The sequence below is a fragment of the Ailuropoda melanoleuca genome, chromosome 5 (genome assembly GCF_002007445.2).
Source record: "Ailuropoda melanoleuca isolate Jingjing chromosome 5, ASM200744v2, whole genome shotgun sequence".
In the NCBI taxonomy this organism is placed as follows: Eukaryota; Metazoa; Chordata; class Mammalia; order Carnivora; family Ursidae; genus Ailuropoda; species Ailuropoda melanoleuca.
In genome coordinates, this window is record NC_048222.1 from 9,092,662 (window position 1) to 9,120,610 (window position 27,949).

Genomic DNA, 27,949 nt, shown 5'->3' on the forward strand with positions numbered 1-27,949 from the left:
AGCCCCGCGCCCAGGGGGCTGGGGGCGCGGATGCTCGGCTCGGCAACGGCCCTCTTCCCTTCTGCTTTCAGAACTGGAACTGAACACCAAGTGCGTGGTGGAGATGGAAGGGAATCAAACGGTCCTGCACCCTCCTCCTTCTAACACCAAACAGGGAGAAAGGTAAAGCGGGCGCCGCGAGGGCGGGCAGGAGGATCCCACCCCGCAGTCTCCTGCAAGTTTGAGCCCGGAAAATGGGAGTGCTCTTCCCTATTGTTAGGAGGACGGCTTCAAGTTTGTCGCACGCTCCTGTCTGAAGCTGTTGCAAGTCCAAGTTCCTCTCCTCCCGCTGCCCCCCTCCTTGTGCCCTCCCATCTAGAGCGGCATCAGCCCGGGCACCCGGGCCACAGCCGGCACCAGTCCGCCGCGTCCCTGGCCGGCTTCGGGGCACCCGGAGAGAGGGGGCCGGGTGGGACCCCAGAGCCGAGTAGTCCCACATTTCACAGATAAGAAAACTGAGGCCTGAGGCGGGCAAGGGACCATCCCAAGGCCTTGTTTTCGTAGAATACAGTGCCCCTCGTTTTTTTGTTTTGTTGTTTTTTTTTTTCTTCCTACCACTGCACAGTTTCCTTTATTTGGCGGAATTGTTTAGGGACTTTGTATGTGAAATGGGGGGGGGAACCCCATAATTAAGCAGAGCAGTGTTCAATGATGCAGGCTCAGGCGTGGACCATTTAAAATCTATTATTTTGTTGCTGCTGGGTCGAGATAATGCCTGAATGTAATGCGCGAATTTTGATATTCATGGAAACAAAAGTAGTGCCCTGAGCTGTGTAGACACTGGGGGGGATGTTTAAAAAGGGGCTGCATTTACTAGATGGCAACATATTTGCATTTGAAAAGTGGTAACTCTTGGATCCTTATTAATTCTGCTCTATTCCACGCAGCAGTATAGGAAAATGCCTTAAAATAATTTGAATATTTGGCATTTTTCTGGTAAGCCCCTGAGAAGAAAATGGTTGGAATTCATTCAGTATAGTAATGCAGTAGCTTGTAAAAATAGAAAAACAACAACAACAACAGGAGATTTGACAGAATTAATTTCTCTGGGTCATGAGTACTAGTGTGTTTCTGAAAGTCACCTGTTGATTGATGCACTACGATTTAGTGATTTTTTGCTCTTGGGAGATTTTTTTCAGTGAATAGAGACCGAAGCAGGGTTTTTTTTATTTTATTGCTAAAGGAAACAGCTGCCTCTTTTCTATAATCATGTGGTGTTCAGGCACAATTTTGCTAAATTTGGGGGAAGAAGTTGTCAGGAGATAAAATTGGGATCTCTACTTTTTGTACCGGCTGGAATTTTTTATTCAGTTTGCAAACATTCTGGTACCTACAGCAGATTGTCACAGTGATAGTAAGTTGCTAACGTTATGTTTAAAATGTGTTAAATGCTTTTCAGTTAATAGAGGTGTCCTCGGATAATATTTTAGATACATTTTAAAGATTTATGGTATTTTAGATACGTTTGTAGTGGTGTAATTGTATATTTCATGATGCTAGTGAACTGAGTAAATTTAAATATTTACAGATTAAATTCGATGTCCACAACATCAACATTTTTACTGAAGCCGGCTATTCTTTTGTTGTTTCCTCTGCAAATTCTGCTAGGTCAGATTCTTCAAAGCAGTCTGGGAAACAGGTAGAATATTAGCTCCTGTTCGAGTAGCTGCTGCTTCTGTTTTCCTTGCTGGTTTGGCACCTGGTCCTTGTCACTCTTAACCATAGGCAGTGCTGCAGTTAGCTACTGTTTAATGAAATGAAGCTTTCTGATTTGTGGAGAGAAACATTTAATTTTGTGGAACTTGGATAGAAATGATAACTGTAGACAGTTGGTTACAAATGCTAAATAAGTAGTTGATTATTTTTAGGGACACCACTGCAGTGATGAATCAGGATCTTTTAGATAAGGATTTGCGGGGTGATTTGGGAGTTTATCCATCTGCTGGCTTATTGGAATAGCCCCTTATCTGAAACTGTTAAGAATAGGATCAAAACATGGGCGTTCTCTTGTTTTGTCCCCCTGACAGATAGGATTCTTTGGTGGATGGACCCTTTCTGTGGGATTCTGCCTGGGTACTGGCCACTTACTTTACAGAAAACTTGAGTGGAGTCTACCCAGCAGTGCTGCTTGTAGGTTAGGATTACTGTCTTTGCAAGGATGGAGACACCAAATGCATTTTGATTTTTCATTATGTAGCTTGGTTTCATATTTCTTCACCAGGTTTTCTCTTAAAGCAGCCGTGTATTTAAAAATAGAAACGATTCCCCTCTTGGGCTCTGGGTTGATTAATTACAGCTATGCTTCATGTTATGTTTGCAATTCATTTTTATCATTTATTTAGGGATTGAGCTCAGGGAAAGGCGAGAATATTATTTTTCTTCCCTAGAAGTTCAAGTCTTGAAGTGTAAGAAGTCTTGGCAAATCTGTGTCAAAGTGAGAATTATTATTTTTCTGAAAATTGCAAGAAATTACTAATGTATTAACCACAAATAGAAATTGTAAATTAGTGGGTGAAAGTTTTCAGTCCTACCAGTAAACACAAGCAAGGATGCTTTGATTTCCAGGAGAGGAAACAGGTAGGCTTAGCTTTCATGATTTCTCCCCTTTATGGAATCAAAGCCAAGACTGCATGTTAAGGACTAAAAAGATCATAGGGCTTCTGAGGTTAAAGATATTTGTTTTGAAATTCTAAGATTATAATACACTACAGAGGTCCAGGTTAATAGTTGATATATATATATATATATATATATATATATCGATCACCATTTTGAAACATTAAGACATATATGAACATGTTTCTTAAAATACTGTTGTGTTTACTATTCAGGAGATATTTATGAAGTTTACATCATACAGGATCCTTTCTCAGCACAGAGGATCCAAAGATCACTATGGTTCTAGTGCCTCTCAGAGGTTTGCACCTTTGAGAGATGTGGGAAGAGAGAGGGAAAAATAGTTAAAATTACAGTTCGGTAGATTATATAAATTATACTTTTGCCATTATATGTACCATATTTTTTTTGGAAATGACCTGTTTCCTATTCTGTCTCCTTCTGAGGTTGCGAGCTCCCTGAAGGTAGGTACCTTATCCTACTTACCTTCGTGTCCCGTGCCCTGAATAGCAGCTGGCAGGTAGCAGGCACTCAGCAAATGTCTGCACTGAGTAGGTTCCCTAGTGTGATGAGGATACCGAGGAGGGGCTGTGGAAGTGCATGGAATAGGATGCAGAAGCAAGGGAACTCAGGAGGGGAGAAGAGAGTAAGAACCCCTAATTTGCCCAAATAGGTAGCAGTTTAAAAACCACAGTATGAACAGATACATAATGTAAAGTCTTCTTTTGCCCTGTTGTCTCCCCTATTCTTCCCATCCCCTCATCTCTCCAAAAACAGTGTATATTTTCACACACACACACACACACGCGCGCGCGCGTGCGCATGAATATATTGTTCGTGTGTATTTCATAAAATACCTTTTCTATCTTTAAATACCCATATATTCATATTCATTCTTTTTCACATCTAGTTTGGATGGTAGTGGTGGTTTTAAAAATACAGGTGGCTGGCTTATGAGTCCGATTTTTTAACTTAGGAAGTTCAGGAAATAAAGTGAAGTTTTATTACAAAGAGAGTGTAATGGAATTTGTTTCTATAGAAGTTTTTGTTCTTATTTTATATAAAGTGAATTGTTGGGTAAGCACTTAAAGCAATGTGCATGTGTACCTTAGCTAGGTTAAAAGAAAAATGGGCTAAATTTAGGCTCTTAGTAAAAGAGCATCAAAGGTTTAGCTTTTTGCCCAATTTTTCCATACTGCAATATGTGCAGCATAGCTTCTAAAGTATATCGTCCGCTGTCAGTGGAAGAAAGCTAGTCTCTCAGTCAACTGTGTATATATTTGCTAGTTTATGTATTGTGTCTCTCAGTCAACTGTGTATATATTTGCTAGTTTATGTATTATGTGTTGCAGTTTTTTTCCAAGCTGGCTGTCTCCGCTATTCCGAAGGCGCCTGGGATGGTTCCTTCTGCTCAAGTATCTTTGTAGACCAGAAATTTAGAAATTAAGTCATGTGAAAGTCATGTGCAATTTAAAAAATAGATCATCTAAGAATCAGTAATATTCCACATTATAAAATTATTTGGGTGACTTTGAATTCTCTCCTGTTTTTTGTGTTATATTTCTCTCTAGCTCAAATATTATAGTCGGTTGTAAGAAAGCAGAGCATTTAGATTTCATTAATATAAGAGTGATCGTTCTTCATGCATGACATTAGTGGTATTTTAAAGAGCATTTTAATGGAATATTTTCATTAGCTGTCAGCGTTTGCCATGCCTTTGTTTTAAAATAAAGGTAGATTGGAATCTCTTACTTTTAGAAGCAAAACTAAAAGTAATTATAATGCAGTGTAGATTAGAGTAGTGATTTAAAAATCATTTTGTTCACAGTCCACAGTTAAAAATACATTTAACATCATAGACTATGTGTGTGTACGTACGTGAACTGAGGTTCATGAAAAAATTTACTATGTGCAGCGTATCTATTACTTTCTATCCCTGTCTCTTCTAATTCATTTTAGAAATGATGGTTGACTTATTGAATTAATTTCACAACCCACTAATGGGTTATAACTATAATTTGAAAAACACAAGTTTAGTGGGTAAAAGGTTGGGTTCTGAATATATATGTGTGTGTGTGTGTGTGTGTGCATGTATATGTATGTGTGTATGTATGTAAAGTCAGTGTACTTTTATTTATTAAAATTTAAAAATTTTAAGTAATCTCTTCTGATTACTTAAAGTAAGGGGGTTCGAACTCATGACCCCAAGATTAAGAGTTGCATGCTCTTCTGAGCCAGCCAGATGCCCTTAGTGTATATAATTTAAAGTATAAAGTAGTTTTATAATTTATGAAATCTATGATGAAAAATAAGGAATCCACTTTTTCATTTCTTTCCATGGAGGCAGCCACATATGCAATTTTAGCTCATTCTTTTGGAATTTCCCTCCATATTTCTTTTTTTTTTTTTTTTAAGATTTTATTTATTTATTCGACAGAGATAGAGACAACCAGCGAGAGAGGGAACACAAGCAGGGGGAGTGGGAGAGGAAGAAGCAGGCTCCCAGCAGAGGAGCCTGATGTGGGGCTTGATCCCCTAACGCCGGGATCACGCCCTGAGCCGAAGGCAGACGCTTAACCACTGTGCCACCCAGGCGCCCCATCCCTCCATATTTCTGAATAACATGCTGGTAGTGCTACTTTTTTTATTTGTTCTGTGTTCTTTTTCTATGCTCTATCCCCACCCCACCCCCAAATTCTTCCCATACCCCATGTCGCCAGTATACTTACAGTAATTTTGATTTTATCAATATTTAGTATTTATATGATTATGTAATATAGTCAGCTATTTACAGTTCAGCCATGTGCTCTTCTATGATTTCTTTTCCTGTCATACTAATTTTTTTGTTTTTCCTGAAGTTAGCAGTTATTTTTATTTTTTTTTATTTCTTTAATTTGCTTCTTTTTCTATGTACTTATTCTTAATTCAACACTTAAATTTTTTGCCTCTTGCCTAAATCTCCTTTCAAGACATTTAAACATATCAAGTACTTTCTTGATTTCATCTTCTTAGAAACATTTCTCCTTAAGCCTTCCATCATGCTCCTTTATGAACTGGTAGTCTTCTCTGCCTGACATAGCTGTCATCCTGGGGTTGCCTGTCACATCATTCTGAGGATCCCTTTATCTCTCCTCTGTGTGGAATCTCTTATTTTTCTGTTTCCTTTTTCTTTCTTGGTTTACTGCCTTAATTTTGTAAAGCATATTTTTTAGTAAATTCCTTAGAAAAGGTGTTTGGAAGGTAAAGTTTTTTGAAACCATGAAAATATCTATTCTACCCACTCACTTCATTGATATTTTCAGTGGGTATCACATTCCATTTTATTTTTATTTATTTATTTTTTTTAAAGGTTTTATTTATTTATTCGACAGAGATAGAGACAGCCAGTGAGAGAGGGAACACAAGCAGGGGGAGCGGGAGAGGAAGAAGCAGGCTCATAGCGGAAGAGCCTGATGTGGGGCTCGATCCCACAAGGCTGGGATCACGCCCTGAGCCGAAGGCAGACGCTTAACCGCTGTGCCACCCAGGCGCCCCCACATTCCATTTTAAAGACATTTGGTTGCTCTGTTGTCTTTTGCTTTCTTGTGTTTCTGTTGAAAAGTCCAAAGCTACCTAGGTTTCTTTTTTCTTTTTTCTTTCTTTTTTTTTTTTTTTACTTTTTAAATTAAAAAATTTTTTTGAAAAGATTTTATTTATTTGACACAGAGAGAGAGAGCACAAGCAGAGGGTAGTGGCAGAGGGAGAGGGAGAAGCAGGCTCCCCTACCAAGCAGGGAGCATGACACAGGGCTCAGTCCTAGGACCCTAGGATCATGACCTGAGCTGAAGGCAGATGCTTAATCAACTAAGCCACCCTGGCACCCTGCTATTTGGGTTTCTAATCCTTTAGATGTGACAGATTTTTATTCTCTAGAATCTTGTAGAATATTCTTTTCTTCCCCATTTTTGAGAAATCACAATAGGCGTTTTTGACCTGGAAATGTGTGTCCTCCTCATCTTTTTGTTCTGCCTTCTGTAAGATTTCCTCCACTTTATCTTCCAGCCCTTATGTTTAATTTTTCTTTTACCCTATCATATTTTTAATTTCCAAGAGCTCTTTTTTTGGCCTCTGAGTTTTGTTTGTTTAATAGTATCCTATTTTTGTTGCTTGGTTATGGTATTTTCTGTCTCTTTCTGAGGACATTAATGATAGTTTTCTATATATGGTCTACTTTTTTAAGTGTGTTGCTTTGTTTGTTAAAGTGTAGCTTCATAAAAGGTAGTTTAAAATAAAGGTAGCTTGATCTGTCTTCTGTGTTAAGGACCTTGCTCAGATGTACCTGAATGCAGCTAGATTCTCATTTCTCCAGGGCAAGGATGATATATAATTCATCTTTGTAATCTCAGTGCCTAGTTTCAAGAATGCCCAACACACAGGAAACATTTTGTAGGTTCTCTCTACTGCTAAAAAAAAAAAAAAAAGATGATTGAAAGCTTCTGTCCAATCTCTTCTCTACTTAACTTCCAACAATGGAAATAAAAGTAATGATTTCCTTTTCCGTAAGAGCATATGCAAATGCTGTAATTGAAGGTAGTAGTTGCCCTAGACAATGCTAATTACCAGCATTCATGAAGGTAATTAGCTATAGTCAGTACAAAAAGCTGTAAAAAGTAGGAAAATCCTATTTTTGCATCACTAAAGTTTTAGTCCAGAGATACTTTTAACTTAAAAATATGTATGCTTGTTGGGCTGGGAAAATTTTTCTACATGATACCGAACTGGACAGTTTATCACTCCACCAGTTAACTTGGCTGCTTCTGTCAAAATCTAGTTAGAGATAAGTGGATAACTTGGATTGTTTCTGATTTTTAACAAAATCACACATGCCATGCATTCATATTTTTAAGGAATTCTTAGGAATGAGTTTCCCCAGGTAGCAGGCTTCTTGAAGACATCAAGGTTTCTCAGAGTTATTCGGCCACATTTACCCTTTCTCAAATCTTCCCTGGAGCTATGGTAGAGAATGTGTTTATGCATTTAGAATTTAAAGGAGTTTAGAGAACATTACCAGCATAAGAAACAGAATAGCAGAGAAACCAACACAGAAACACCCAGAAAGATGACATTGTGCCTTGACAACGTAAGAAATTCAGCTTAACAGCAACAGAGCTGTCAGTAAAGGAAGTAGGGCTAAAATTTATATGAAAACATGTATTAAAACAACGAAGAGTTGATTTATGTGGGATTCAGCTTTTTTTTTTTTAAGATTTATTTATTTATTTTAGAGAAAAAAAAAGAGAAGAGTGCACATGCGTGTGTGAGCAGGGGGAGGGGCAGAGAGAGAGTGAGAGAATCTTCAAGCAGACTGCCTGCTGAGCATGGAGCCTGACAGCTGGACCCCAAGACCCTGAGATCATGACCTGAGCCAAAATCAAGAGTCAGCCACCCAACTGATTGAGTCACCTAGGTCCCCCAGCAGCTATCTTTTCAATGAAAGTCACTCTACAAAATATTTCTGGGACTTTAGACTTGGAAATGTAAGAAAAAAATGGGAGAAATTCTTCCTTGGAATTTAGTTTATTTGGCATTTTATCACCCAACAATGATGTGGAAACTAAATAAACAAAAAAGTTTTCACATCTCTAAAATTTTATTTGTAAAAATGCATAATTCTGATAGTTGATTGTAGGATCTGAGGTTAAAAGGAAAATTAGAAGGAATCCTTGTAGTCTCTCAGGAATAGGACAGCCCATCTAAGCCTCATTATTTGCTTGAGTCCTGTCTGGAGATTCCATTTCTCTGAGATGAGCAATTCAGTGAATCACTGTTAAAGTAATAGAACTGTTTTACTAAATTGTTCCTGGGGTGGACTCTTCACGCAAAGCACAATTGTATCTTTTTTTAAAAAATCGCTCCCTTAGACATTCTAAAATGTTTTTTTCATAGATATCTTTATAAGATATAAGGCAGAAAGAAAAAGGGGTGGGGTCACTGTCTGGCCAAGCCTAACCAGTTCTTCTCTTTCCTCCACCTTCGTTTTGTCCTTGTTTAAGTAACAAATTTCCAGTTACAATTTTGTTTTGCTTTTCTCCCATTTATATTTTGTTATGCTATATCATTTTCACAATTATAATTTTAATAATTGGATAGTCTGTTGAGTGTCATAATTTTTAACCATTTAAATATTTTTGGACCTTAAGATTGTTTCTCTTAATGATTATTCGTAGCTGAGAGCATCTTCATGAAACGTTTTAGAATCCTTTGCTAACTGAAAGGCATTTCTTCTCAAACTTGCTTGCTAACACAAAAACACACCTTTGAAATTGTATGCCATCATGAACTATTTTCTTACATTATAATGGAATTAAAAGTTGATAATTTGCAGATTTAAGTATCAGATGGGGATGAGAAAAATGATTTTGTATGGGCAGTCCCAAGACCGGGAGTTCTCACCCTTGAGTGTATATCAGGGTTTTGGAGAGCCCCACCCCAAAAGGTTCTGATCCAGTCGGTCTGGAATGTGGCTTGAGAATTTGCATTTCTAAGAAATTCCCAGGTGATGCTGATGTTGTTAGCTCAGGACCAAACTTAGATAACTACTGGTTTAGATTAGTACTGTCCAATAGAATTTTCTGGGATGATGGAAATGTTCTCTATATCTACATTCAATATGGTAACCACCAGCCGTATATGATTACTGAGCTCTTGATATGTGGCTAGTGCAACCAAAGAACTGAGTTTTAAATTTTACTTAATTTTCATTAATTTAAATTAAACAGCTACCTGTGACAGGTGGTTACTGTCTGGACAGTAGAGGTCTAGACACGATTGCACATTAGAATCACCTGGGTGCTTTAAACATCGATGCCTGCTCCTACCCTCAGAGCTTCTGGCTCAGTTGGGCTGTAGTACACCTTAGGCATTGGGATGTCCCAGTTACGATTCAACAAATTGCCCCAAAACTTAGTGGTCTAAAACAACCATTTTCTTATGCTCATGGATTCTGTGGGCCAGGAATTCAGACAGAGCAAAGTAGTTATGACTTGTCTGTTCCACAAATTCTGGGACCTCCTCTTTGAAGACTGGAAGTCTGAGGGTGTAGACATCTGAAGGCTTGACCAGGTTGAATGTCCAAGGTGGTTAACTCACATGGTTGGCAGTTGATTCTCATGTGTAGCCAGGGTTGAGAATCATGGGTCCAGTTTAATAAACCAGGTTTTAAAGCCTAGTGTCACACATTGTGCTTTGGTCTCTTTTGCCATTTTGATTGTGATCATGTACTCATAACCATTAACCTCCTGCAAATTAATGTAGGACAGCCTCATAAAATCAGCCTAAATATTTACCTTCTTAACGTAATTTATGGAACTTTCATAGGGCTTTCCTGTGCCAAGGGTATGTGTTACTGCGAACGTAAAGCCTCACAAAGCTAAATAAATTCTCTCCCATTAAGAAAGGAGAAAAAAAAAAAGCCTCCTACTCCCTACCCAGGTGTGTTTAATAAAAATGCCTCTCCTGATTTGTTTTTACTTGAACTTCGGCAGCAGGGGAAGGAATTACCTAAATTACCTAAATGCAGAGTACTTGCCTTTTGCCTGTCCTTTGCCTGGATACTGACTCCTTGGGAAGCACTGGTCCCTCAGCTTTCAAGTGGTCTGTGGGCCACCTTTCCCTGCTGCGGGCCCCGTAAGGCTGCAGCCCTCCCAGCTTCAGCTCCTGTACGGCCACAGAGCCTGGGGACCCCATGTATGTGGAGGGTCAGCATGGCCGGATGAACTGGAAGTGGGGTGCTGCCTGCTTCTGCCACTCACCTGCTCTATATCCTTGAGCTAGCCATCAGTCCTTTTCCATCTGACTTTTTACAACTGTAAAATTGAGGGCTAGATTAGGTAATCTGTAAAGTGTTTTAAGGCCTAAAATTCATATTTATCTCATCTGTACTTAACATGTAGAGTTGAGTCCAACAGAGAAAGTATGTAACATTAATAGGAGCTGAAACGGGTTGCATTGTAACTTGCTTCTCAGAGTGTTAGGAAAACAAGGAGGACAGAGCCACTGTTCTTGACAGGCTCTGTTTGCCTGCAGTAGCTGATGCAAGAATTGAAGGTGTCGAGTGAAACAAGACAGCCACCAGCTCCCGCTATCTGAAGTCATTAGACTAGCGAGGAGCTTGGGTCCCTTACAGACCTTCTGCACACCTCCTGCCTCGGCTGGGGCAGCAGCTTCTGGATCCAACAGGGGATTGTAAATCATCGGATTTGGACCTGTCGATTAGTTTTCATCTTGCACGGTTGTGGTTTTTTGGGGAAGCACTGATTTTTAAGCTGTTCCTGCAGTCATGCAGCTGTTTTAGGCAGTAGGCATGTGTGTATGGGAGTGGAGAAATGATGTTTCCAGAGCCGTTTGCATCAAGTGTCCTTGGGCAGCTGATGATGTTTTTGAGGTCCGGTTACCACCCTACCAAACTGTATCTCCTATCTTCCACTGTGGGGCCAGCTCTGGTTAGAGTGTACGTGTGTGTGTGTGTGTGTACACGTATGTATGTATTTCCCTTCTGGTTTGTGCTCTCTTAGCCTTTTTTTGGAAAGCAGAGTGGAGTTACTGATTCTGGGCGGCCCTTCAGCGCCTGGTCTGAAGATGTGATGAGCTTGCTGCTGTGAGAAGCCGGGTGAGGAAGGTGTCTGTGTGCCATTCCCTTGGGGGAAGAAGTTTGGAGTCTTATTTTATTTTATTTTTTTAGAAGATAGGGAACAGGAAGGAAGCCTTTGAGGAAGGGAAGCTTTACTTTTTGCTGTTAGCTCTTTGTGTCGTCTTGAGGAGACACTCCCTAGATTGTACGTCTACCTCCAAAGACCACAAATATTCCTCTATCTCCAGCTGGGAGCTGCAGAGGAAAACCAGAAGAGGCAAACACCGGTGACATGCACAGACATTGCATTACCAGTACCACATAGTTTTGTCCCAAATTTTGGAAGGCCACAAACAGTCAACCCACGTACAGTTTGCTAACAGATTAAAAAACCTTTTAACAGACCTCCATTCTGTGGCTTAATAAAGCACATCTTCTTAATAAAGAATCGATGCTTGGTGTGCCCACCTATCTATTATCCCAGCTAACCAGAGAATTTGTCCAGGTTTATAGGCTGGACTTGGCAGTGGTAATTGCCCTTTTTAAAACTGGATAACACACTGTTAGGGTTTTTTGTTTTGTTTTGTCCTTTTGTTCTCTATCTTTAACTACTTCTATTTATATCGTTAAAGTTTAGAATCCACTATACAAATTGTAACAGGGAATAGTTACATTATTACATTGAGAAGGATCCTTAAAATTATTTGTTTCAAGGGTAATGTTTGGAGTAAGTAGGGAGGAGTGTGGTTGGGAAAGCTTATCAAGATAATGGTGTTAAATTTGAGCAACCCTATCCAGTTTGAAACGTCTGCTTTTTTTTTTTTTTTTTAAGATTTTATTTATTTAGTTGACAGAGATAGAGACAGCCAGCGAGAGAGGGAACACAAGCAGGGGGAGTGGGAGAGGAAGAAGCAGGCTCCCAGCAGAGGAGCCTGATGTGGGGCTCGATCCCAGAACGCCGGGATCACGCCCTGAGCCGAAGGCAGAAGCTTAACCGCTGTGCCACCCAGGCGCCCCATGAAACATCTGCTTTTTGATCTAGAGTTACAGTACAAATAGGTAACATTAGCATGGCAACATAACTAAGTATTTTTGAAGCCTTGAAGTAGTGTTGGCTTTGATAGAATAATACTCCTCTCTTGAGGATGACAGCGTAGTCTACGCTTTTATGATGAATTGTGCAGTGGAAATAATTTTCCAGAATTGCTGGTCTACTGTATTCCTAAGGGACTTTTTTTTTTTTTTTTTAATTCTCTAGCCAGGTTATTATTTAACTAGCTTTTTCCAAGAGTGACTTCTAGCTGTCCTTGCTCATTGGTTCCCAGACTTGAGAACCAATTAGAAAAAAAAAAAACCAACCACAAAACATAAACATAGGGGTGGCTGGCTGGCTCAGTTGGTAGAGCATAGGAATCTTGATCTAGGGGTCATGAGTTCAAGCTAGGAGTTGGGCATAGAGCTTACTTAAAAAAAATTAATTAAAAAAACCCAATAGCAGGGGCGCCTGGGTGGCACATTCCTTAAGCGTCTGCCTTCGGCTCAGGGCGTGATCCCAGCGTTCTGGGATCGAGCCCCACATCAGGCTCCTCCGCTGGGAGCCTGCTTCTTCCTCTCCCGCTCCCCGTGCTTGTGTTCCCTCTCTCACTGGCTGTCTCTCTCTGTCAAATAAATAAATAAAAATCTTTAAAAAAAAAAAAATAAAAACCCAATAGCAATAAAAATTTGAATAAACAGACTTTCTAGCTTCTTTTAAATGTGTCAGGCAAGCACACTAAAACAAAAACACCACTGTGTCCTGATATTTCATTTAATAAAACAAACCCCTTAACAACAGGAGGAAGGACATAAGTAGAATTTAAACATTGGGTAAATTTAGTTTTGTAAAATACTCACCACACTGTTAACTTTCTCCTTTCCTGGGAATTGATGGAAATATCACCCCAGGTCCCCCGTGGACTGTGGTGTGCACTTAGTTGGATGTCCCTGGTGTCTGTGATGTCTAGTACATCACCTGTGACAGTCGTGAGGAGCTTTGATGCCTTTGGTCCTTCAGGCCAAAGTACATACTATGAATGTTAAAAGAATTTTTTCCTTTAAAAATGGAACAAAGCGTGGCGCCTGGGTGGCTCAGTCGGTTAAGCCACTGGCTCTTGGTTTCGCCTCAGGTCAGTTTCTCAGGGTCCTGGGATCCAGCCCTGAGTCGGGGTCTGCGCCCTGCAGGAAGTCTGCTTGAGATTCTCTCTCTCCCTCTCACTCTGATCCTCCCCTGCTTGCTCGCTCACTCTGTCTCTCAAATAAATAAATCTTTTAAAAAAATGAACAAAGCATCCTCTTTATTTGTATATATCACTGAATTTTTGGAATGGTACAGAGTACATCTTTGCTTTTTTAGTTTGGTGTGTTGAAATAAACGCACCAATCTAGGTAAAAGTTAGCCTAAACAGAGTGTAAAATTTCATAGGTATAGTAAATTACCTCGTATCTGAGTCAAAGCTTTTACTCTCAAGGAAGGGAAATCTTTTATTTGCCTTGTGCAGTGTTTCTGTGGCTCTTAGTTGGGTATAAATAACTAAGCAGCATGACAGAATGGTGTAGTGGCCAAGAGCCACTGTGAACTTTGGGGGCCAACTGTGTATGTGTGAATCACTTATTGGCTGTGAAATGTTGGGCAAGACCCTTAACCCTTAGTGCCTTGGTTTCCTCATTTATAAGATGGAAATAGTGAGAGTTGCAGACATTGTAGGGCTTGTGGGAGTTAGCACGGTGCTTGGCACATTGCACACACTGAGCGTTGATAATTTTATTGTTTTTATTACCATGGGACGCTTAATGCTCATTGATCTGAGTTTTGTTTTCCCTCCTTCCCTCCCTCCCTCCCTCCCTTCCTTCCTTCCTTCCTTCCTTCCTTTCTTCCTTCCTTCCTTCCTTCCCCTCTTTCTTTTTTACAGATTTATTTATTTGTTTATTTATTTTAGGGGAGGAGGGGCAGAGGGAGAGAATCTCAAGTGAGCTCTCCACTGAGCAGGGCTCAGTCTAACAACCCTGAGATCATGACCTGAGCTGAAACCAACAGTCACGATGCTTAACTGACTGAGCCACCCAGGTTCCTCCAATCTGGGTTTTGTTTTTAATATTGTTTCTTACTCATCCCAAGTTTAATAAATGAAGTTTTTTTTAAACATTCAAAAAGAACAATTAAAGTAGGAAACCTTACAATTTTATTTTAAGATTTTATTTATTTATTTAGAGAGCTGGGGGGAGGGGGAGAGGAGAGAGAGTCATAAGCAGGCTCCTTGCCCAGCTCAAAGCCCGACACGGGGCTCAGTCTCACAACCCTGAGCTCATGACCTGGGCCAAAATCAAGGGTTGGACACTTAACCAACTGAGCCACCCTGATGCCCTGAAACCTTACAGCTCTTTTAAGTAATATGAAGTTTCTGATTACTTTTGACTGAAGTGTCCACATTTGGAAGAATTTTTTTTGTGTTTGCAATGACTGTGGACCTTCAGTTCTAGTTACTGGGTGTCAGTTCTTTTTACCTTAGACATATTACGTTCTCGAAAAGTGTGTGTTGTACTAAACTGTGTTTCTACTCATGGGATGTAATTAATGGTGAGTAGGGTTTATTTAGTGTGGGGGACTCATAAACAGTTCATACTCCCTAGACATAAACTGACTTCTTAGGAAATCACTGTCTGAAGGTGCTGAAACATCATGTTCAGTAATACTGGGTTTCTGTGCTTCTATTTTTCTTCCTGAGGCAACTGACTTTATTGTCCCAGTCCCGAGGGTAGTGTCCCTTGTTCCAGTGGTTTATATGGGAGACATGGACTCAGGCCCTCTCTATTAAATATTCAAAATAAGGAAGTGTTTTTACTTATATATCTGGTTCTCTGGCAGCTGTTAAGTGAGTGTATTTTATTCTTGGGCTTATTTATTGTAATCTTTTTGGTTTGGGATTTTTTTATTGACACTCTAAAATTTGGAAAGTATATTTGGGTTATTTCCTAGAACCACCCATACAGTAGTTTCCTTTGAATTTACTAGTTGTTTTCTTAAAATATGTTTTTTAAAGACTTATTATATATATATATATATAGAGAGAGAGAGAGAGAGAGAGAGAACGCACGTGAGCACAAGTGGGAGGGGCAGAGAAAGAAGGAGAAAGAGAATCTCAGGCAGACTCCACACTGAGCCCAGAGCCCGACCGAGGTCTCAGTGTCAGGTTCTTGTGATCACAACCTGAGCTGAAACCAAGAGGCAGACTCTTAACCGACTGTGCCACCCAGGCGCCTTGTTTCTTAAAGTACTTTTTCAAAAAAATGTATCATGCAAATGTATATGCGTGCATATTTGTGGCACGTCCTCAGAAACTTTGATCAGGTTATCCAGTTGTTGTGTGCAGTTTTACCCAAAAAGTAAAGAGGAGCGTAATGAAAAGTTTTGATGTTCTAAGTACTTTGTACATTTACATGAATGAACATGAAGTGTGTGCTTACTTTTCTCTTTGTTCCCAGTGTGGGTAAAACATCTGAGCCATCATTCTGGGCTTGGGAAGTGGGGAGGAGCATAGGCACTGTTTCTCCCCTTGGCCTCTCCCTACCCTTAGGGTGCTCCCTTTGCTCCGCCCCTGGAAGCAAAGAACAGGATGGGGCAGGGGAAGCAGGAGGAACAGGGAAGGGACTAGGCGTGGGCCCGAGTGCCAGCTTCTGGATGGGCTTGACTTTCCAGCTTCTTCCCCAAAGCTGTCTCAGTGGAGACCACAATAGGCTATGTTGGGGAGCACAAAGCCAGGCTACGTGTGTCTCATTCTGTCGCTGGAATGTTTAAAAGTGTCTGAGGGATTTATTAGATAAGCTGCAATTTTTAAATTGGAAAGACAAAGCCTTCTGCTTGATTAGTCAGCCCTGGTGATTAAACAGCTATTAAGCAGCATGTATCAGATCCTGTCGGAAGGTATCATTCCTGGTGTGATGCTGAGCGCAGAGGAACTGTTTTATTTCAGGATTCCGAGAGAGATCTAATGACAGGGTGAAAGTAAATAGATTTCAGATCGGTTACATGCTTGCAGACCTTTGCCTGCTTCCATTACCAGGTTGTTTATTTATTTTAATTAACTTAAATGCAGTCTTTGACTTAAATGTCTGGATCCTGCATAGGTTTGGCTGTAGGTGGTAGTGACAGGGATCTCCCTAAGCCTTTCTCTTACTTGGTGAATTCTTTCTAGGGATGTTGGTCACCCTGGTATGATTGCTGAACAGAAATAGGGTATACCCATTTAAAAGCATTGAATCCATTCTGATCATTCTGGTGCCCCTCCTCCATCCATGTGGCCACAACCTGTTGCCCTAAATAATGGGAAAAAGAAATGTTGCAGACGCCCAGCTTACTCACATGTGTTTGCCGAAGAGGGCTGCTGTGGAAATGTAAGAGGCTGGTTCTGGATCTGCCGGGGAACTGGAGAAGCAGGAGCATGGGAGGGGGAGAGGGGACTGAAAACTCTTGTTAGGATCTGAACAAGTAGAAACATAATCAAACCAAAGCTACCTCTTCCTGGCCTCTCCGGTGTTGCACCAAGCCCCTGGCTAGAATGAGGCTATTGGAGAGTACTTTTGTTTCTCTCGAGTGTTTGTAGTGCTGGGTGCTTGCTGGCTGGAACCTTGCAGGGCTGAGCACGAAACCCCCCTCACTGCTCGTCCCACTGGTGCTCCTGTGTCCTTAGGACAGCCCCAGCTGCCCTTCCAGGAGTGAAGTGGAGTTCAGAGAGGGTGTACTTTAGGAAGTGATGTGCATTTCAGGGCCTGTAAATTGGGGAAAAATAATGATACATCTTTGATTTTCTAAAAAGCTGTTTTTCATGAAAGCTCTTCAGTTGTGGCCCTTTAATAAAGACTTCTAATTTTGCAGCGGGGTATTACATCAGCATCCACAGGCATGGCATTAGGGGCATAGTTGTGAGTCCCAGCGTGAACACTGTTAGTGGGGGGCAGAGGCCCTGGCCGGTGTCAGGTGCTGCTCGCTCTGGGGGCTGTTGCATGGAGGCCAGTCCTCAAGTGGAAACTTCGTGGCATCTCATGCGCTCGGATTGGGTTGGCAGCCAAATGCAAACAGGGCTCCATGCCACTTTGCACCACCTTAGCAAATGATCATTGGGGTATGTCCTTTTCAGAACTTGGAGCACCTGTTTCTCATTTTGGCCAGGAGTCAGCCATAGCCCAGCACTGGAGTTTTGGGAGGGAGCTTGGCATTTTATTTTTTCATTCACTGTCCAACCGTCTTTTTCTCCACTGGTGGTTGAGGAGCTCTGTGGAAGGTGGAGAGGAGATAGAGCACATATAGGAGTCCTATGGGTACCTTTGTCCAGGTACACCTCCCGCTTGCCACCTCTACCCCAGAGGTCAGCTGATCCCCTTGGGAGGTGAGCACAGTTGGACAGACGTGCTTTGAAGAGGGTGCTCAGAGAATTCTGGCCACACAGCTCGGGAACCACAGGTCTGTGAAGAACTGTTGCCAAGCTTCGGTCCTTCTCCACTGGTTTCTAGAGTATTTTACAGGTTTGAGGCATGGCTTACTGGGAACGTTTTGTTAGTGTGTGTATACATGCTTATGTGCTTGCTTGTTTATTTACTTATTGATGTTACTAACAAGCAAAACGATAGTTGCAAAGTGCCCTCTGTTCATTTACTATCAGTTCATTACAGCTCTGTGAGTTCCGTCATGGAGTGCTGAGTCAATTTTCTGGACACTTGAGTGGAGGATAATAATCAGCTCCATGTTCCTGAAGAGTTTGTGCAAATAGCTTATTGTCCCTTCTAGGCTGTAAACTTGAGGGCAGAGCCCCTGGTCTTAGTTACTGTCTGTTTCTTCCCTCTTTGCTTCCCCCAGCAGCAGGCACATGCCTCGTACGAAGTCCGTGCCCTCTAGGTGTTTTACGCCCGGATGCCATGAAAGATGTGGATATGCCTTTTACGGGAAGAGCTGTGCTTTGGTACATGAATGAATCAGTGGGTGGAATGTTTTTATTTCATCCTCAGGCTGTGTCTGTCACATCACTTGTGGTTCTCCTGCTTCTAGTCTGGGCCCTACGAGACCTTTAATTTCTGCGTTGGATTATTACATAATGATAGGCTCTGCAATGTTATGTGGCTTTTTGAGATAATGGCAGTACAGATGTGGTTCCAGACCCTTACAACTTCAACTCCCACTGCCTTGGGCTGACAAGCAGAGGCCGTAGCTGTTAGTACTTCTTCAGTGAAGGTTGATCCGGCCACGGAGTCATGCAGACTTTGACCAGGTTCACCTGTTGCATGTCCTCTGCCCCACCTGTGGGGTGGCCTCAGCAGCGAGTTCTTTGCAGGTACCTGGTGGAAGAGAATCCTGTCTAGGCAAAGTGAGGACTTCCCAGAGTGCCAGAGCTGTTGGCTGCCCCGGGGGTGGTGTGTGGTCCCAGACTTGGGTGGACCCCTCCACCAGCCTGAGTCAGAGTATTGATAAGTTTTTCCTGTGGTTGTCATGGAGAAAGAAGGGGAAGATACTGGCAGGTTGCCCACATACCTCCCTCCAGCCTCCCGTGGGGTCTGGTGCCTGTTCACCCAGGACAGCTCCATGAAGGGGCAGGGGCTGCTGGCCTGCTTCCTCGTCTTTCTCCTGGTGGGTAAGGGCCGCTTTCATTCTCTGGTTGCCCGGTGGGCCCTTGGATTGATGCTGCATGTTCTGCCTCCTGGAATGTTGTGGTGGTGGTTTTTAAATTCTGAAACACTCATGTCCAATGAATGCTCCGAGGTACGTCAGACCCCCAGGGGTTCGGAGGGTTGTGGGCAGCTTGGAGCATGTGCACGGTGTCCAGAAATGCACGGCGGAATGGAAGTCGCATGAGAATGGCATTCGATGGGGATAGCTTCGAATCCATTTATATTTTTAAGTAAGCCATTACAGACTTTATTAAGCCTTTATTAAGGCTTTATGAAATAAGCCATTACAGGCTTTATTTAATAAGTACCTCATTAACAAGTTACTTTTGATAGATCTCCCAACAATTATGAAGCATTAATGAGTCATAGCTCCATGGCTGGGCCTCGTTGGTTCCGAAATCAGAGCAGGAAGGCAGAAGCTCAGCTGCTAGCCAGCTGAGAGCAGGAGAAACCCCCCCCCTTCCCTGCCTGCATTGAAAGGGGAGGGGCTGCTCACCGGAAGTTGTTACCTATAGTAATAGCTGGCTGGAGGGGTGGTTCCTGACAGGAGATAACCAGCATCTCAGCTCCCACAACCTGCAGTCTTCCAGAAAGGCTTCACTTAGTTCCCTCTGGCTGAGACAAGTTTGGCTTTCCAGTCTTTGCGCAATTGAGCGTGACATGGGCTCCTGTTAGCTTTCCTTCTTCAAAGCACTTGTACATTGACAAAATAACCAACAAAAGGGTTCTACTTTTATTATGATTATTTACAGTCCAAGTGTCTGTGTGGCTGACTTTTTAGGGACTGCCAGCTAACTTTTGCATGGCTCAGGCTTTCTTCCTGTAAGCAAGTGAGAGGCATATAGCCTTCCTTTTCTTTTGGAAATCTTGAGTAACCTTTTAATATAGATTTCTTTTTTGATTAGAAAAGTGGTGCTCATTCACTGTTAAACAACTTAGAAGATACGGGATATTAGAGATAAAGTAAAATTTTTTTCATCATTCTGTGAACATCTTGACGCGTTTCCCTTTTTCTGTGCATGATATTTCATACCACTGAGATGAAGAACTTATTTCTTAAGGTTATGAAAACATAGCAATTGCATGCTGCCTCTTGGCTGTACCACCATCTAAAAATTGAGAATACTGAGGCGCCTGGGTAGCTCAGTTGATTAAGCATCTGCCTTCGGCTCAGGTCATGATCACTTGTGGTTCTGGGATCAAGCCCTGTGCTGGGCTCCCTGCTCAGCGGGGAATCTGCTTTTCTCCCTCTCCCTCTGCCTGCCGCTCCCCCTGCTTGTGCTCTCTCTCTGTCAAATAAATAAAATCTTTAAAAAATTGAGAGTACCTAAGCCCAGCTATGCATCACCCCAAGTCAGAGTTTTGGCTCATTGACAGTTTTATGTTTAGTATCTCCCTTCACCGAAGTTTTTCCCTCCTTAGACTACTTTTCCCCTGAGAAAGTGTGCTCGGTACCAAAAAGGAATAGATCGCCAAGCCAAGTTAGATGCCACTGGAATAGTTGGAATTTTCCTTCCCTAATTGTTTAAGCAGCATCAGGAGAACGAGTTCTGTAGTCTAGGCTCCCCGGGCGTGAATCTCGGCACCTACACTTGGTAGCACAGTGATCCCGAGCATGCTGCGTAACCCTGGCTGTGCCTTAATTTCCAGCTTTTGTCAAGTAGATAAAGCCATGTAGAATCATGTCTAGTGCTTGGTAAATGACAAATGTTAGCTGTCTTGATTAGTGCATTATTATCATTAATGCAGTAGTAAGAAGCACGAGGCAGTGGAGAATGCTCAGGTAGCACGATGCATAAAGGTGATGCGAGCAGCCTTGCGGAGGGTTCCTCAGAATGATCCGCCCGCGAGGAGGATGCAGTCAAGTGCGTCCATGCCTGGCCAGTGTTGAAACAGTCGAGCTCTGTGTTGTGTTTGGATTAGCTCTAGTAGATACTTTTTATCCACCTCCCTTTCCCTACATGCTCAAATTGTCCCATCTTGGCCAGTGCCCGCATCTTCTTAATTGTGGTCTTTCAGCTACTCTTCAGAACTTCTGAAGTGTACTTGTTCCCTGGCAAAAATATGTCCCAGAATAATGAATACTTACTGTTTCAGGATATAATGCCGTTTAGTGGAAAAGAACGTTAGAGACAAGTTAAATGCTAATGGGTGCACTGAGTACCAAAGCTAAGTCACTTCGGAGGTAGAAATAAAGATATAGACACAGTTTTTATGAGTTGAAATCAGTCAGTTGCATTTTCACCTCATCTTTATCCTACTACCTACCTATTTGAAAATTTTTAGCCCCAGTATTGCACTTCGTTTAAATTCCGATGAGCATGTGGTTTTTCTTTAATCTAAAATTATGACTAATGCTAGTTGTGTTCTCGATCACCACAAAGATAAATAAATCTAAAGTAAAACAACAAGGGTAATAAACCGTGATAATAAAGGTGCTGGATTAAGTCACAAGATTTAACATCACAGATGTCTTTAGTGGCTGTGCTCTGAAAACCTCTCACTAATGAAGCACAGTTAAATTACTTTGTTTTGAGTCACTTGTAATCATTTTGTTTTCCTTCCTGGTTCTAAAAAGAGAATGGAACTTTTGACTCAGTGAAAGCAATGTGAAATTTTGTAGGGACCAGAGAACCAGCTTCTATGTCTGCACTCTGAGTTTCTCTCCATAATTATTAGAATAAGGTCTTAAGGAGATTTGAATCAAATAGAACAAAAGTCTTAATCTTCCCCATCTAAGATTTTAAATACTTAAATACTCTTCTCAGATCGTCAAGGTTTGGATGGTTTGGAAGGCTAGCCTTTATGGAAACATTTCTTTATCACCTAATTAAATTTGCAAACACACTATATCTAGAGATGTGCCTGAAACTGAGAACTATTAGAATTAATCAATGGAGACATGTTAGCTACCTTTGATTTTTTTCATACCTTTCAGAATTCTAAAAACATTTGCCTGGGATAAAATCAAGCCAATTTTGAAGCTTCACAGATGGCAGTAACCTAAACCCATGAAAAACTTGCCAGACTAGTATCATTTTTTGTCCAGTTTTGCGTGTTATCACCAACCTCCCCCCGCCCAAACTTCTGGGTTTCTTTTCAAGAAAACAGTATTGGTATGTAATTTGATAGCATTCCACTTATATTTTCACTCCTTGGTATAACTCTGAAATTTTCCACTGTTTTTTATGAATTTGATTTGCTTGTCTTTTATCTAACAATTATATTCAGTACTGCTTATTTTTTTTGGTTTTTCTGCATTTGAGGTAATAGGGAATAAGGTTTCCCGATGTCAACTTTTAAGAACCAAAGACAAGATTTATTAAAACATCTTCTTAGGCCAATGGATGATCATAGCTTCTAAACAGGAGACACACTGATTTATGTGGATATCATTTGTGTTCCGTTACCATTCTTCAGGTGTGGTTTTTGAGATTTAAGTGCAGTTACTATAATATAATATGCAGTGGTTCCAGTAAGGAGAAGGAAGAGAGTTACTGGAGCTGATTTAACCCCAAACTGAATAATTGGTTCCTGGGTAATATTCTTTAAAATTAGCTTTATTGAGATATAATTTACTTACAACAAAATGCACCCAAGGCAGTGCTAGTCAGAGTTGTTCATTATGGAGTTAATCTGGAGGTTTAGTCAATGTGACTGAAAATGATCCATGCTGCCTAAAGTTGCTGTGTTACGTCCTCTCTGTTTCAGGCAGGATAGATCTCTGGTGGGGAGAGCAATTAATACAGAAGGTGCTGACATTGGTCTTACTTGTGACTCTTTGTTTATAGCCAGTTCATTCTTCTTAAGAGTTTCTTTCCTGCGGGGCACCTGGGTGGCTGGCTCAGTAGTTAAGCGTCGGACTCTTGGTTTTGGCTCAGGTCATGGTCTCAGGGTCATGAGGTCAGGCTTTGCGCTCAGCAGAGAGTCTCCTTGGGATTCTCTCTCTCCCTCTCCCCCTCCCCACCATGCTTTCTCTCTCTCAAGTAAATAATAAATAAATCTTTAAGAGAAAAAGTTTCTTTCCTGCTTTCCAACTTTTAACTCGTATGTGTTCATTCAGAGAAACATCTGGTATTCCAAGACTTTTATTTTTGGTGGCAACTGAGTATTTAATAAACTCTCTTTGCATTGCAGCCCCCAAACACGATGTAGCTCAGTTAATAAACAGCCATTTGCAAATGTTCATAAAGTACATGGGTTTTGTATGGGTATGGCTGAGTTTTCCATGCAGGCTCTGTAAACATAAATTAGATTGTCTCTAGAAGATACAGTTCTCATGAAGCTTCAGGCATCCTGTCAGTTTTGCTTGTCATGGTATACCTAGCATCAAGGCTTACGGTAAACACTGAAAACCTGGTCAGAGGTATGTCACTCCTTAAACCGTGACTTGTATATAACTTACCAACATAGCAATTTTTTATTTAGAAATAAATGAGGGAGACAAACAGTAAGAGACTCTTAACTCTAGGAAACAAACAGGGTTGCTAGAGGGGAGGTAGTAGGGGGGATCGGTAACTGGGTGGTGGGCATTAAGGAGGGCACGGTATGTAATGAGCACTGGGTGTTACATGCAACCGATGAATCACTGAACTCTACGTCTGAAACTAATAATACACTATACGTTAAGTAATTGAATTTAAGTAAAATAAGTTAAAAAACAGAAATAAATAACAAATGTTAGCATTGCCCAAATAATTTTACAATTTGGTTTTTGTACATTCATGAAAATAGTGGATGAAAGTCAATTTAGTGTTCGGATAATGAAAAAGTGGATTAGATGGAGTAAATGAAATTAAAGTACAAGAATAAATTACATTCCAGGCTTGGGGTGCTTGGGTGGCTCCAACTCTTGATTTTGGTTTAGGTCATGATCTCAGGGTCCTGGGATTGAGCCCCGTGTCAGGCTCTGTGCTCAGTGTGGAGTCTCCTTGTCCCTCTCCCTTGCTTCTCCTCCCCCACACTGCTCTCTCTCTCTCTCAAATAAATAAACAAAATCTTAAAAATAAATTACATACAAGGCTTAATGGAAAGTATCACATTATACATTTAAGGTGAAGAAGAAGAAATTGAGCAAAATTTTCCAATATGAAATCTAAGGATAGTTGTTGGGAAAAAGTAAATTGCTGTTAGAATTACCCAATTGTTATAGTTTTTGCCTCTTAAAATTCAAATAACAGCTGTACTACATTTATAGAGAATAGTCTTTACTATTTATAGCTTGAGAACCAATGTTACAAGCAACAAACTATGTATTGAGATATTTATAGACATTTTACTTCACAATTTCAGATACTCAGAAGTCTGTTGCGTCTGGTTTTCACCAGATACAGAGTTAGATGTGTACGCAGAACACCACATGCAAATGTAGGTATTCTTCAGAAACAATTGCAAGAAACATTTCTGCTAAGAGGAATGGTGGGCCAGAGATAAAAGTTTTCAGGGAAGAGTTTTTGCAAGCTGCTTTATTATCTTTTGAGGAATTTAAGTTTATTTGATGATCATCTGGAGATAGCAGATGAAATTAATGTCTCTGAAGACAAATTACAATTGATTAGACTAGCTGGTGATATTTCTCGGGTAAAATCCCTCATTATGCATAAGGTATGATTGTAACTAGATTACCTGCTTGTAGAGGTAGGTGTCTGTTCCTGTGTCAGGTTATCGGACAGAAAGCTGCTTCAGTAGGACAGTTGGTGACAGTTTTTAGAGACAGTTCACTATTGAAAATGTTCTCTCTGGATGGTTCTTGGAGGAAGACTAGCCCAAGACCCCAGAGTGTTCTTTGAAAGCTTTTTGAAAAAGTGTATGAAGCTATTGAGATGGTGAGCTTCAAGACAGCATGAACAGGAGGAAGAAATCTGCCTAGCTGTTAAATACTCCATACACATCGTGTCTTCCAATATTGTGCTAGCCCCTAACGCTACCCTCGCTAACATTTTCATTTAGGTATAACTTGCCTTCCTAATTAGACAGTAAATTTTTTGCATATAATATGAAATCGCGTCTTAAATTTCATGTTTTCAACTTGGTTCTTATAGCATTAGGCACAAAGTAGATGATGGATAAGACTTTATTTGGAAAGGGAGGACCACGAACAGGTGACGTGGACAGCTGTGTGGATGATAGCCTCTGAGAGAGTGTGCACGTGCTGGATTTTCTGGGCTTTATTCACAGTGGACCCATCTTCAGGGAGAGCATAGAGCAGTGGATAAAGGCACAGACTCCAAGCCAGACTTTGAGCTCAAATTCCAGCTTTCTCACATCTTGCTGTGCGACCCCGGACAGGTTACCTATCCTCTTCGTGCCCAGTTTTCTCTTTCATAAACGAGGGTTCTAGTAGCTATTTCGGGTGGGTGTAAGCATTACATGAGTTCCTATGTGAAGAGTGCTTAGGACAATGCCTGGCACCAAACCTAAGACAGCTTGCCTTGCTTGCCATCCACCCTCACACTGCTAGACCATAAGATTTCAAACAGTGCCTGCTTTTCAGAAAATTGTGTTTATGATCTGGAAAATATGGCAGTCTTTCCAGGCAAACCTGTAGGCAAGGATGGTAATCCCTATCTGTGGCATCATCTTTAAATATAAAAGACAGGGGCTGGTGTGGTGAAAAAATTTGCATGCACTCATGAAAAAGAATGAAACTTGACCACTCTCTCACACCATACACAAAGATAAGCTCCAAATGGATGAACGACCTCGATGTGAGACAGGAATCCATCAAAATCCTAGAGGAGAACATAGGCTGCAAACTCTTTGACATCAGCCACAGCAACTTTTTTCATGACACATTCTCCAAAGGCAAGAGAAACAAAAGATAAAATGAATGTGTGGGACTTCATCAAGATAAAAAGCTTCTGCACAGCCAAGGAAACAGTCAAAAAAACTAAGAGGCAGCCCACGGAATGGGAGNAAGAGGCAGCCCACGGAATGGGAGAAGATATTTGCAAATGACACTACAGATAAAAGACTTGTATCCAAGATCTACAAAGAACTCAAACTCAATACACGTGAAACAAATAATCAAATCAAAAAATGGGCAGAAGATATGAACAGACACTTTTCCAATGAAGACATACAAATGGCTAACAGACACATGAAAAAATGTTCAGAATCATTAGCCATCAGGGAAATTCAAATCAAAACCCCCTTTAGATACCATCTTACACCAGTTAGAATGGCAAAAATGGACAAGGCAGGAAACAACAAATGTTGGAGAGAATGTGGAGAAAGGGGATCCCTCTTACACTGTTGGTGGGAATGCAAGTTGGTACAGCCACTCTGGAAAACAGTGTGGAGGTCCCTTAAAAAGTTAAAAATTGAACTACCCTATGACCCAGCCATTGCACTACTGGGTGTTTACCCCAAAGATACAGACGTAGTAAAGAGAAGGGCCATATGCACCCCAATGTTCATAGCTGCATTGTCCACAATAGCCAAATCATGGAAGGAGCCGAGATGCCCTTCAACAGATGACTGGATTAAGAAGCTGTGGTCCATATATACAATNTGCATCAAGAACTGGGGATGTACTGTAAGGTGACTAATATAACAAAATAAATATTATTAAAAAATAAATAAAATCAGTATTAAGACTTTAAAAAAATAAATAAATTTGCATGCACTCAAGCAATAATGTAGATATGTGAACACCAGGTTGGCATAAATTAGCTTATTCAGATTAATGTATAGAAACAGCCTGCACTGAGTTGGTATAACTCAATCCTGAGACTTTGCAAGGAGTCATAATAAATGGGGAATTGCTAGCTTATACACCTAACACACATCATCTTTTTTTTTTTTTTTTTTTTTTTTGAATTTGAGTAGGCTCCATGCCCAGTGTGGAGCCCAGTGCAGGACTCAAACTCATGACCCTGAGATCAAGACCTAAGCTAATATCAAGAGTCAGACACTTAACCGACTGAGCCACCCAGGCGCCCTTCACACACATCTTCTTTGATTTAGTAGACCATGACTCTTTTTTAGCTCTTATCCTGTCTAAATAGACAAACCATTAAGATTAGTTCCATTGGCATACTGGAGTAGGACAAATTTCAACCTAGAAATGGCTACATCTTGTGTTACTAGCAGGGTGGTAAATGCATATTGTTATGTAGTGCCCAAGAAAAGCACTTGCTCAAGTATATTTGTGGAAATTATAGGGCAGTTTTACTTACTGTATATGTAATTTGTTTAGTCAGATATCCAGATTGATGTGAGGGGGAGAAAATCCCCATGAAACTTTGCCCCATCAGTTACTCACCTGAGTGCTTCAGAAATGAAAGAAGGCAGAGTGGCCATTCAGTGAATTGGTGGAATGGATTCGTTGTTGTCATGTTTAAGGAATCACAGGTGGAACCCTTGTTCTGGGTTCTAGTCCTGCCTCTGCCTCTAATTGAAGGACCCTGGGCAAGTAACTTAACATCTTCAGAAACAGCTCCTGTTTGTAAATTGAGGAGGCTGGACTAGATCCTCTCTAAGACTTCTCGCACCTCTCATGTTCAGTGAGTCTGAATTTAAAGAACTGTATAGCAGTCCTTGTAAAAATATACGCAGCAGGCAGGCGAGCTTTGGTCATAGAGTCAATATAATTCTACCTGTTGTAAAAATGTCTTAAGTATAATAGAAAGAAAGATATAATATAGAAAAGAAAGCAAAATCAGGTAATTAGAATGAAAGATAAGAAAAATTTTCCTGTGGATATCTAAAACTATATTTTAAATTACACTGAATGTTGTATTTGAAGTGGGATACTGGTAGCAGGCTTGCCAAGCTGCATCTGTGGGGCCGCTGTCCTAGATCTGAGGAGTGAAAGGATCTGCAAAGAGCTTAGGACCTCTGCCCTCCCCCACAGAAGGACAGAGATGTTGTCCTTAAACCATAGGAGTTTATTACCCGTTCAAAAATACTGATACGATTGTTTAGTTTTCCAGGGATTTTTGCAGTTTCAGTTAAGTGAGGCTATCACACCATGGCTTTAAAGATTTTTAT

At 40.9% G+C, this 27,949-nt stretch overlaps 1 protein-coding gene across 1 annotated transcript in view; it reads left to right on the plus strand.

The window, feature by feature from the left end:
* KIF13A (kinesin family member 13A) overlaps nucleotides 1-27,949 on the plus strand; it is a 200,266-nt gene that overhangs the window by 1,103 nt on the left and 171,214 nt on the right. The window contains exon 2 of the mRNA XM_034660191.1: nucleotides 72-162. Within this exon, the coding sequence (XP_034516082.1) occupies nucleotides 72-162 (91 nt within the window). The remainder of the gene's footprint in view (nucleotides 1-71; nucleotides 163-27,949) is intronic.